At 50.2% G+C, this 12,500-nt stretch overlaps 1 protein-coding gene across 1 annotated transcript in view; it reads left to right on the top strand.

Annotated features, from left to right (window-relative positions):
• Window positions 1–977: 977 nt before the first annotated feature.
• Window positions 978–12,500, top strand: part of efr3a (EFR3 homolog A (S. cerevisiae)) — a 216,090-nt gene continuing 204,567 nt past the window's right edge. Inside the window, exon 1 of the mRNA XM_056293933.1 lies at window positions 978–1,605. Coding sequence (XP_056149908.1) covers window positions 1,596–1,605 — 10 coding nt within the window. The 5' untranslated portion in view covers window positions 978–1,595. The remainder of the gene's footprint in view (window positions 1,606–12,500) is intronic.

Raw genomic sequence — 12,500 nt, 5'->3', positions numbered from 1 at the left:
CCTGTCAAGGTAGTGACGCCGCGTCGGTTTTAAAGGCATGTGCTCGTTAATGTAGGCTATGAAATTTAAATTTTTTACATTTTTTTGCAAGACGTACACATGTATTTATATTTGTATATTTAGTTGGAAATTAATATAACAGTACTGTAAGAGGAAAGTACAATAGTGAAGTGTGTTTGTATAGTGTACCACTGCACATTTTTTTTAATCATTTGTAGTGTAAAAATGTGACAGTATTAGTACATTAGTATGATTTATTAGCATAATTTCAGTTTCCACATAATGATTACAAATGCCATGCAATGTGACAAGTACTTTTTTTAGTTTGATGTATTGCAGTCTGCTTCACATTGGCTCCTACATATGAAGTGCCCTTCAGAACAACAGTGGTGCTATTCTATTCTATTCTATTCTATTCTGTTCTATTCTATTCTATTCTATTCTGTTCTATTCTGTTCTATTCTGTTCTATTCTATTCTGTTCTATTCTGTTCTATTCTTCTCCATTCTTTATTGAACACATTTTCACATACAACGGTACAATAGAAAAAAATAATAAAAAGGAGACAAAATAAACAAAAAAACAAGATTACATTTTACAAAGCCAGAGTTTGGTTATATGCAGCATATGAAAGCCGCCTATTAATTCCAAAGTCTTGGCAGCTTTTCTTGTTTTTAAGATGAAATAAAATGGAGCTATTTTGTTCAAATTCACTAACGAATACGGAATTTACCAAACATAAGAAGTGGTTGCATGGTAGCACGGCATGTTTCTATTCTACCCCATTAGTAAAGACCGGTTGGGTAAATGACGTCACGGCCGTGACGTCACGTCATCGCAAATACCGTCACAGTAAAAGTTCCCACAGCAAGTCAAAGTTCACCGTCCCGGGGGGGAGGAGGGGAGGAGGGTAACGAGGAACAAAACGCCACCGACGGGGAGCGAAGTGCACGCGGGGACAGGAACTAGGGCTCGTTTCCCCGCGGCGGACAGAAGAAGAAGAAGAAGAGGAAGAAGAAGAAGCAGCGGCGCCACTTCCGCGTTTGTTCCTCCGCGTGAGGCGGCTCAAACAGGAAGCGCTAATAACCCGACGCCTCGTCTGCCCTCCGCGTCGCAGGTATGTCCGCTGAGAGACGCCGGCTTTGACGACACCCCGAGCGGCGTCCGTCGTTAGTGAATACCGCGTCTCACCGAGCCCCTCTCCCCCCCAACCGAACCGAACCGAACCGTCCGCGCCGCGCGTCACGGCGCTGCTTTGAAGGAGAACGCCGCGGCCGCCGCTGCGGATCGTTTTGCTGGACGTGTCGCGTCCGTTCGTTTTCCCGGACCGGACTGGACCGGACCGGACTCGGCCCGGGGGGCGCCGTTAAGCGGGGAGAGACGTAACGTGCTTGTGTTCGTTAAACGGGGAGAGACGGGCGGTGTTGACAAGTTACTCAGACGTGGTTTGACGTTGCAGAGTCCCCGGGGAGACGTCATTCCGATGGTGGAGGAAGGGAGCGGGACGGGACGGGACGGGAGCTGCATGCAGGCTGAATAACCGGGGACACGCCGCTGCCCAGGCCGCAGGACCCGCGGCGCGCTGACCGGACACGATGCCCACCGGTAAGGCGTGTGTGTGTGTGTGTGTGTGGGGGGGCTCTTGCGAGGCGGTAGGTAGGTCGGGGGTAGGGGTGTGAGTGACAGGTAGGTCGGGGGTAGGGGTGTGAGTGACAGGTAGGTAGGTCGGGGGTAGGGGTGTGAGTGACAGGTAGGTAGGTCGGGGGTAGGGGTGTGACTGACAGGTAGGTAGGTCGGGGGTAGGGGTGTGAGTGACAGGTAGGTAGGTCGGGGGTAGGGGTGTGAGTGACGTTGACACCGTGGTGGCAGCGTGGGGTAACAACACAAGGCTGTGACCTTTAGCTGTGTGAAGAGCTGGCAGTGGATGTCCACTTGCACACTAGCCACGCTAGAGAAACCACTAGCCCCACTAGCCCCACTAGCCCCCCCCCCGCGTTGTTGTTGTGCTGCAAAGGCTAGAAATGGGACCACATGTGGAAAGTGAAAAGTTCTCTTAAAGAAAACTTTTTTTCCACACTGAGATTTTTTTTTTCTCATAGGACTTTTGTTGAGAAAAGGATTGAGGACGAAAGTGATGAAAGGTCCTCCTGCACACACTGTGTTACTGTGCCATTTGTCCCCCTCATTCATCTGGGGCAGGGGTGGGCAGTCTTGTCCAAACAGGGCCAGTGTGGGTGCAGGTTTTTGTTCCAACCAAGCATTACACACCTGTGTCTCCTCATCAAGTTCCTCAGCAAAACTCTGCTGGTTGATCAGTGGGATCAGGTGTGTAACTGCTCCGTTGACCTGCACCCACACCGGCCCTTTCTGGACAAGACTGCCCACCCCGGATCTAGAGCCCCGACCTCCCTCCTGACATGTTGTTGGGATGTGACTTTAGGTTGGCTGTGATGTTTGTGTGTGTGCGTGCGTGCGCGCACATTCCTGGAGAATGCAGTTTGTGAAATGGTCGGTAACAACTGCCCCGAGTCCGGGTCTTGTTTTGGAGGCGTGCGTCAGAACCGTCAGCAGTTTAAATGGGAGCCGGTCAGTCTGCAGCTCGGAGCTCCCGACTGCTGCTGGACCCTAAAGTGTTTTCCCTGCAGTTTTAAGTCTGTCACTCACACTTAATCCGTGTCGCACGTGTTGTGTGTTGAAATGCGTTGTGCTTTACACCCTGTCAGAGATGCACCCTGTCAGAGATGCACCCTGCCAGAGTTGCACCCTGTCAAAGTTGCACCCTCTCAGAGTTGCACCCTGTCAGAGTTACACCCTCTCAGAGTTGCACCCTCTCAGAGTTACACCCTGTCAAAGTTGCACCCTCTCAGAGTTACACCCTGTCAGAGTTGCACCCTCTCAGAGTTGCACCCTCTCAGAGTTGCACCCTCTGAGTTGCACCCTCTCAGTTACACCCTGCCAGAGTTGCACCCTGTCAGAGTTGCACCCTGTCAGAGTTGCACCCTGTCAGAGTTGCACCCTGTCAGAGTTACACCCTGTCAGAGTTGCACCCTGTCAGAGTTACACCGTCAGAGTTGCACCCTGTCAGAGTTACACCCTGTCAAAGTTGCACCCTCTCAGAGTTGCACCCTGTCAGAGTTGCACCCTGTCAAAGTTGCACCCTCTCAGAGTTACACCCTCTCAGAGTTACACCCTGTCAAAGTTGCACCCTGTCAGAATTACACCCCGTTAGAGTTGCACCCCGTCAGAGTTGCACCCCGTCAGAGTTGCACCCCGTCAGAGTTGCACCCCGTCAGAGTTGCACCCTGTCAGAGTTGCACCCTGTCAGAGTTGCACCCTGTCAGAGTTGCACCCTGTCAGAGTTGCACCCTGCCAGAGTTGCACCCTGCCAGAGTTGCACCCTGCCAGAGTTGCACCCTGCCAGAGTTACACCCTGTCAGAGTTGCACGGATATAAATCGTGGGTAAAGTTTGAAACTTGCCTGATGCAGATCTCTGCAATGACAACCGTTGTCCCAAAACTGAAACCCAGGGGTCCTCACTGTGATGCAGCATCATCAGCAGCTAATCTGTCATCAGATCAGATCAGATCAGATCAGATAAGATATGAGAAGATAAGATAAGATAAGGCATAATAACTTCAGGAGCTGGACGGTACAAACTTCAATACGGTTTTCATTTTGTGCAGTAAATATATACACACAGGTTGCGTATGTGCAAACACACGGTGTGTTTATGCAAGTAAGCGGATATAGCACGGGTATGTGAGTTTGTATGTGTGTTTTTAAAAAGCAGTTGTGTGAAAATACATTGACGCTGGATTACATGACAGACATGCAGGTGTAAAAACGCAGTCATCACAGCTGCAGTAGGAAGTACGCTTCTTTGTTGGCCTGCTTGGGGAGGTTTGTTGCCACAGTCCTAGAAGTTTACCTCCATACATATTTAGTTATATATTTACCAATCCATCCATTATCCAAGCCACTTATCCCAGTCGGGGTCGCGGGGATACTGGAGCCTATCCCAGCAGTCATTGGGCGGCAGGCGGGGAGACACCCTGGACAGGCCGCCGGGCCATCACAGGGCATTTATTATTCATATATTTACTCATGTCATTTTGAATCCACACATGTTCTCGTTGTCATCAGTTTTACAGGGTAAACCTCTCCTTTTCTCCCTGTACACGACATCCCCGGGTTCTGTTATTCGCTCGCATGACTTCTCTTGCCATTGTTATGCCGATGACGCCCAGCTGATCTTGTTCTTCCCTCCCTCTGACACACAAGTAGAGACACGCATTGCTGCGTGCTTGACTGACATCTCGGAGTGGATGGCGACACACCACCTGAAGCTCAGTCTGGACAAGACAGAGCTGATGTTCCTCTCGGGGAAAGGTTGCCCACACCGAGACCTGGCCATCACCATTGACAACACCGTGGTGACGCCGACTCGGGCTGCGAGGAATCTGGGTGTGATCCTGCAAACGTTGCATCGGTTGCTCGCTCCTGCAGATTTCTCCTCTATAACATCAGGAGGATTCGCCCATTCCTCACCGACGAGACGGCACAGGTGCTCATCCAGGCTCTGGTCATCTCCCGGCTGGACTACGGCAACTCCCTCCTTGCTGGCGCCCCGGCGTCGGCCATCAGACCTCTGGAGGTTGTTCGGAAAGCTGCAGCTCGTCTGGTGTTCAACCGCCCTAAGTTCCCCCACACAACTCCCCTTCTCATGTCCCTACACTGGCTCCCAGGAGCTGCTCGCATCCAGTTTAAGACTCTGGTGCTAGCCTACAGGGCAGTGAAAGGAACAGCTCCTTCCTATCTCCAGGCCATGGTCAAGCCCTACACCCCCGCCCGACCACTTTGCTCTGCTGCCTCGGGACGCCTGGTCGCCCCATCGCTCAGAGGCCCCTGCTGCCGATCGACCCAGTCCCGGTTCTGTTCTGTCCTGGCCCCACAGTGGTGGACTGAACTCCCCACTGATGTCAGGACAGCCGAGTCACTGCCCATCTTTCAGGGCAGGTTGAAAACTCACCTCTTTAAGAACTACTACCCTGTTACTTGTTCTTAGCACTTATTGTATTCACTCATTCAAAAAAAAAAACTCTTTCTTGCGCTTTTACTTTAGCACTGGTTTTGCTCTTAGATGCTTGTTTAGATGCACTTATGACCTCTGATGACTAGTAGTTCTCCTGATCTCCTACGTTAGATGATGCTCTTATTGTAAGTCGCTTTGGATAAAAGCGTTGGCTGAATGACTGTAATGTCATGTAATGTAAATAAACTGATGGAGGGCGGCACGGTGGCGCAGTGTTTAGCACGGTCGCCTCACAGCAAGAAGGTCCTGGGTTCGAACCCCGGGGTAGTCCAACCTTGGGGGTCGTCCCGGGTCGTCCTCTGTGTGGCGTTTGCATGTTCTCCCTGTGTCTGCGTGGGTTTCCTCCGGGGGCTCCGGTTTCCTCCCACAGTCCGAAGACATGTAGGTCAGGTGAATCAGATTGTCCCTAGGTGTGTGTGTGTGTGTGTGTGTGGGGGGGGGGGGCTGTGATGGCCTGGCGGCCTGTCCAGGGTGTCTCCCCGCCTGCCACCCAGTGACTGCTGGGAGAGGCTCCAGCATCCCCGCGGCCCTGACAGCAGGATAAGGGGTTCGGATGATGGATGGATGGGTGGATAAACAGAAGGGGCATTAGAGTTGTATGGGTTCAGTTGTGTTTTTTGGAGCAAATACTCTACAATCCTACACCACAATACTCTTGTGATGACCTTCTCGTGCCGTATTTGGCATATGAGCAGTAGACACGTGTAAGAGAGCCGCTCGGTTAATGGCGCCGTCTGCATGTTTTAACGGAAGCGTGAACTTGGCGGTGGGTCATGGCGACGAACTTCAAACGTGGTTTACTGTGACCCTGTTATTCAAGAAAATCTTTCTTTGGCTCTAGCGGATCTTTTTTTTCCAGGAGAATCAAATCACTCGAAAACTTTGTTCTGCCACACAGAATATAAGAAACAACCACAGTACACATGCTAAAAAGGCCCACCGCAGCCAACGGGTAAAGCCCACCACCTCAGATGAGAGCGCTTTGCAAAAGTGGCGTATGGGTCAAAACGCTGTATTATGGGCGAAGGAGCGAGACAGAAGTAGAGTTGAGCTGAACTGAGGTTTTTTTTTTTTTCCTAGTTGAGTAAACTGATGGCTGATAGGACAATGGAAGACTTGATCCTGTGTAATTTTAGTCTTAGGGCCCTGTGTCTTTTACCTGAAGCCAACAGGTGTCGGTACTTTTGTAGACTGAAACTGGCAGCCTTCATTTTAGTGTTCAGTAGGTCTCCCCTCCATTGTGTTTGCATTTGTTTGCCGATTAACCACCAGTCCGGCTTCACATTGGAGAGGCAGGAAGCCGACGGCGGTTTGGAGGTAATTTTCCACAGCAAGACTCCCGTTGGTTCGTGAGACTTTGGTGATTATAGCAGGCCCATTTTGAGGAAATTGGGGTACGATTACGCCCGGTGGACAGCAAAAATGAGTTTCTGCTGTGGTAGATTCTCATCATGTGGGCAGCAGCGGTAGCCAAGAAGACGTGGCGTCTGAGCCAGCGTGTCGTTTCATATTGCTGCAGTGGCGGCTGGCCAGTACAGGACGCCGGGGCGCCACCCCCTTCAAACATCAAGAGATGAAAATCTACTTAAACATGTTAAATATATTTAGGTGTATAATGCAAATAATGGTGAAATAAAAGTGTTGTCAGTCTGTCAGCAGCATTAAATATTGGTTCAAATGGTGTTTGGTTGGTTCCTGTCTGAATACATATACTTCCTGGGTGAGGGGCGCCGGCCAAACCATACCTTATATAAGCTCTCAAACTTGTGGCGAGCAGGTGACCTGAGGCTGCTGTCTGATTGGCTTCTTCAGGTTTTCCAGGGGGCACAGTTCTGTGCCGCCCCAGACACGCCCACTTCTATTGGCAGCGAGTTGTTATTGTTTTAATGTGTTTTGATCTAATGTGATTGGACAATTCCCGTGGCTGTCAATCATGTTCACACCCACCACGACGCCTCGTCTTGACTGTCAATCATCCACCGTCTACCAACCCTGATAGAATCTATTGGCTACACTGTCCTTCTTAATAACTCTGTGACTGTGTGGACGTTAAAGCAGCTGTCAGGTGTGCTAAGCCAAGGTACATTGCACCCCCCCCCCCAACATTTTTAGCACCAGCCGCCACTGTATTGCTGGTGTGAGAGCGTGAAGGAGTTAAGCCCTCGGTGGAGACCCCGTACCTGCGCTATAATTACTGTGTGGTCCGCTGTCAGATCAGCAGATTAGCAGGAAGTAATGTGATGCCCTCAGCATTGATCTCTTATGGGCCTGTGCAGCAGAGTGGGCCTTACGGGAGTGTGTGTGTGTGTGTGTGTGTGTGTGTGGGTGGGAGATAGAGATAGTGAGCTGTGTGTGGGTCTGTATGTGTCAGAAAGGAAGGGAGAGAGAAATAGTTGAACAGATAAATCGGTGATAGGTTTTTCTTTTATAACATCAGTAATCAGGAATATTTATTTGTCATTTCATGAAAAATCGTTTCCCCCAGCCCACAGCAGTGCAACACAAAGACAAAAACACACGTCCAAACTACAACAACACATATAGCCAAACTACAAAAAAAAACCCTACAAAAACTACAAAACACTTATATATCAGGTCTGTGAATGTTCTCATTCATCCAGGTCATAGTTATCCAAAGGGGTTGAATCAAGTGCAACTGGACATATAACTGGATAACTGGGCATATAACCGGTTAACCGGATAACTGGACATATAACCGGATAACTGGATAACTGGACATATAACCAGTTAACCGAATAACTGGACATATAACTGGATAACTGGACATATAACCAGTTAACCAGATAACTGGACATATAACCAGATAACCGGATAACTGGACATATAACCGGATAACTGGATAACTGGACATATAACTGGATAACTGGACATATACCGGATAACTGGACATATAACCAGTTAACCGGATAACTGGACATATAACCGGTTAACCGGATAACTGGACATATAACTGGATAACTGGACATATAACTGGATAACTGGACATATACCGGATAACCGGATAACTGGACATATAACCGGTTAACCGGATAACTGGACATATAACCGGATAACCGGATAACTGGACATATAACCAAGTCCAGTTGCACTTGATTCAATTCCTTTGGACTTAAATATCAGAATCAGAACACTTGATTCATCCCCCGAGGGGAAATTGGGTTCTATCACAGACACTCAAGCTCCAGTAAGTAAAAACTAACAAGATACAAGATAACAAGAAAATAGAAACAAGAAAAACAGAAACAAATAGAAATAACAGATGAAATAAGAAATAGAAATAAGAACAAAATACATCAACAAGCATGGAGCACATACCAGCCTATCTATACTGCACTAGCGCAGCACACCACCACAGCACAAACACCCCCCGGCAGGGTGAAACAGGTGAGGGGCAGTCCAGTGACCATCACCTCCGAGGGTCTGACCCTCTGAGGGAGCAGCTGTACAGTTTGATGGCCACAGCCAGGAATGACCACCTGTGGCGCTGTGTGGTGCATCTCGGCAGAATGAGTCTATTACTAAACTCCTTACCCAACATATTAAAAAAAATTAATTGTGCAAGAGAGCGAACGCCAGGATGACTGTCAGAACCGCCGGTCTGCATGGGCTAGCAGTTAGCTTAGCCTGCCCCGCTTCCGCATCCTGTCAGACCGCCCTCGCTGTTTCCTCCTCTGGCACAGCTCCGGTCAGGGCCGTGGTCGCTGGGCCCACGGGACGCAGCAGACCAAGCTCTGCCAGCCAATCCAGCGCCAGCTGTCCCAGCCATCAAACAAAGACACAAACTTAGATGTGGACAAAGACCCGTACCGTCCATGCAGTGTCTTTGGGGGCTGGCCAATTAGGACTGGGGTGAGGCCGCCACAAACGTAAGCCGTGCCACCATCTTCCCACATCGGTACTGGGTGAGGCTGCTGCAAACGTGAATTCACGCCACCATCTTGCCACACTGGAAGCGGTGTCTTAAGGGGTTGGACCCTTTAGTGGTGCGGGCGACCCGGGTTCGTGTCCCGGCTGCAACAGATTCCCAGCTGCCCCCTGAAGTCGCTACGTTCATACGTGCCGTACTCCGTGGTCTCAACATGATTGTTTTCACCAGCTGTGTGGTGATTTGTGTTTTGGATGCCGTTGGAAGTCGAACAACACGTGAATGACATTTGAGGTCTTTGCTAGATTTCTCTCACCTTGTGCGTGCGGCTGTGAGTGTAAAAGTGTGTTTGTGATGTGTGTTCGACACAAAGTCGTATGAAATAATGTTAGTGCTGCATGTCCTTTTACTGCCGTGAGAAGCCGAGTCCGCTGCCAAACACGGTCGGCTAATTCTACTGACGGACAGCCGGCTGTGTCACAACTAACATGTCACTGATTCTGTGTGTGTGTGTGTGTGTGTGTGTGTGTGTGTGTGTGTGTGTGTGTTTGTGTGTGTGTGTGTGCGTGTGCATGTGTTTGACATAGAGGGGAGGAGGGGGAAAAAGTATATTGGCCCATCGCCCTGTTTAGTGTCACTGCTATTATAAATTGTCACTAATTGAGAGGGGGGGAGAGGGGGGAGCGAGATAGAGGGGGGGGCGATTGAGAGGGGAGAGGGGGGAATGAATGAGAGGAGAGGAGGGGGAGAAAGAGGGAGGGAGAGAGAGACTGCTCCAGTTATTGGCTCTCATTCGTTAGCCTGTCTTGTCATTCGTAAAATGTCATTATCCTGAAAGTGTTTAACCGCCTCAATTAAGCCATGATGTAGGACAGCCACGGGGCCCTGCCAGGAGACACACTGCATCCATTTATGACGCTAAAGCAGACCTAAGCTGGTGTGTGTGTGTGTGTGTGTGTGTGTGTGAACTGATGCTGTGTTTTCGATGCATACATAGGCGTGTTTAGGGGTTTAGCCATGTTAGCTCCCGTCAAGATGGTGCAGGTTTCAATTCCAGCCCTCCTCCGAGGGGATTTACACGAGTTTCCTTCCACCGCTAAAGCGACGCATGTTGGTCTCTATGTGTGAACGGTGTGGAAAGGATTGTATGTGTGGGCCCTGCGATAGACTGGGGACATGCCCAGTATGTCTCTCAATGCGTGCCGGGATCATCGGCAGACACTCGGGGTCGAGTATGACCGTCTTCCCTCTGGGTTCCTCTGGGTCCTCAGGTGGGTGTAGAGGTCGATCCTGGAGTCGCATAATGAGAGGAGGCATGCATGTGACAGCTTTTTACGTGGAGTGGCTGATGCGCCTGCAGCCACCATACGGTCCTTGGCAGGGGTCGGCCAATGGCGTGGAGAACCAAGACAATTGGGGACCACCTCTGTTGAAATGAGAGCCACTTTATTTGACATTGTATTCTTACAACGGATTTCTTGCAACGGAATTCTTACAGTGAATGTGTTCTCTGCATTTACCCCATCCTATTGTATAGGAGCAGTGGGTAGCTGCTGCGCCCGGGGACCAGCTCCAGTTCTTCCTTTTCCTTCCACTGCCTTGCTCAGGGGCACAGACAGGAGTATAAACCTAACATGCATGTCTTTTTGATGGTCGGAGGAAATCGGAGCACGCGGAGGAAACTCAAGCAGACACGGGGAGAACATACAAACTCCACACCAGAAAGGACCTGGGACGGCCCGGGGTTCGAACCCAGGAACTTCTTGCTGTGAGGCAACAGTACTAACCTCTGGGCCACCATGCCGCCCAAAGCCTTCATCCGCCTTCACTGCCATTGTGAACTGGAGACATCCTCCGCCAGTTCTGCCGTCGAGGTCCTTGTTGGATCGCGATTCATCTGGAACCTCCTCCTTGACCTATCTGCCTTGGGTGACCCTACCAGGAGCCATGCTCCGGACGGCATATCTCTTGGGACCATTGGTACATGCAAGCCTCTCCGCCGTGGCAAGGTGGCGATCTAGGAGAAGGTGCTGAGATAGACTCTAGCTGTGTGTGACCCTGGATGAGACTGGTAAAGAGAATGAATGACGATTCATGAGTCAAATGTTGATTTCAGAATCAGCTTTATTGGCCAAGTGTGCTTATGCATACAAGGGGTTCGACTCCGGTTTACAGCTGCTTCCAGTACTTGCATACATCACTCACCAAAAAAGAAAAAAATAGAACACGGGAGTATGTATGTACAATAGATTGCACATCTGGTTTAAAGAGGTAGTGCACATCGTAGATATGTAGGTGAGACATATTGACCAGAAGGGGGCTTTTAAAAAGTGTCATATTTACATAGTAAGTGTCCATTATTGCACCATGCTGTTACCTATTCATGAGAGAGATGTGGAAAAAAGCTGTTCCTGTGTCTGGTGATTTTGGTGCCCATTGCTCTGTAGTGCTTGCCAGCGGGTAGGAATTCAAACAGACTGTGCCCTGGGTGTGTGCGTATGTGTGTGGAGGGGGGGTCTGTGCTGATTCTGCCCGCCCATTTCCTAGGCTTTAGAGGCGTACAAATCCCGCAGGGCGGGCAGGGGCGTGGCAATGAGTTTTTTTTTCTGCTGTACTTACTGTTTGCTGTAGTCTGTTCCCGTCCTGTTTTGTCGCTGCTCTGAACCGGACTGTGATGGATGTGCACAGGACAGAGTCCATGACTGCGGTGTAGAACCGGCTCAACAGCTCCTGTGACAGACCACATTTCCTCAATTGCCACAGAAAGAACATCCTCTGCTGGGCCTCTTTGAGGATGGAGTTGATGGTGTTCTCCCACTTCAGGTCTTTGGAAAGGGTAGTTCCCAGAAACTTGACGTTCTCCACAGCTGACACGAGGCTGTTGGATAGTGTGAGGGGGAGCAGTGCTGAGGGGTGTCTCCTGAAGACCACTGTCATCTCCACAGTCTTGAGCATGTTCAGCTCCAAGTTGTTCTGACTGCACCAGAGAACCCGCCGCTCAACCTCCCACTGATATGCAGACTTGTCGCCATAGTTCCCAGAAACTTGACGTTCTCCACAGCTGACACAAGGCTGTTGGATAGTGTGAGGGGGAGCAGTGCTGAGGGGTGTCTCCTGAAGACCACTGTCATCTCCACAGTCTTGAGCATGTTCAGCTCCAAGTTGTTCTGACTGCACCAGAGAACCCGCCGCTCAACCTCCCACTGATATGCAGACTTGTCGCCATAGTTCCCAGAAACTTGACGTTCTCCACAGCTGACACAAGGCTGTTGGATAGTGTGAGGGGGAGCAGTGCTGAGGGGTGTCTCCTGAAGACCACTGTCATCTCCACAGTCTTGAGCATGTTCAGCTCCAAGTTGTTCTGACTGCGCCAGAGAACCCGCCGCTCAACCTCCCACTGATATGCAGACTTGTCGCCATAGTTCCCAGAAACTCGACGTTCTCCACAGCTGACACAAGGCTGTTGGATAGTGTGAGGGGGAGCAGTGCTGAGGGGTGTCTCCTGAAGACCACTGTCATCT

This window comes from Lampris incognitus, chromosome 14, assembly GCF_029633865.1.
Source record: "Lampris incognitus isolate fLamInc1 chromosome 14, fLamInc1.hap2, whole genome shotgun sequence".
NCBI lineage: Eukaryota > Metazoa > Chordata > Actinopteri > Lampriformes > Lampridae > Lampris > Lampris incognitus.
This window is presented reverse-complemented; position numbering and strand designations above follow the sequence as displayed.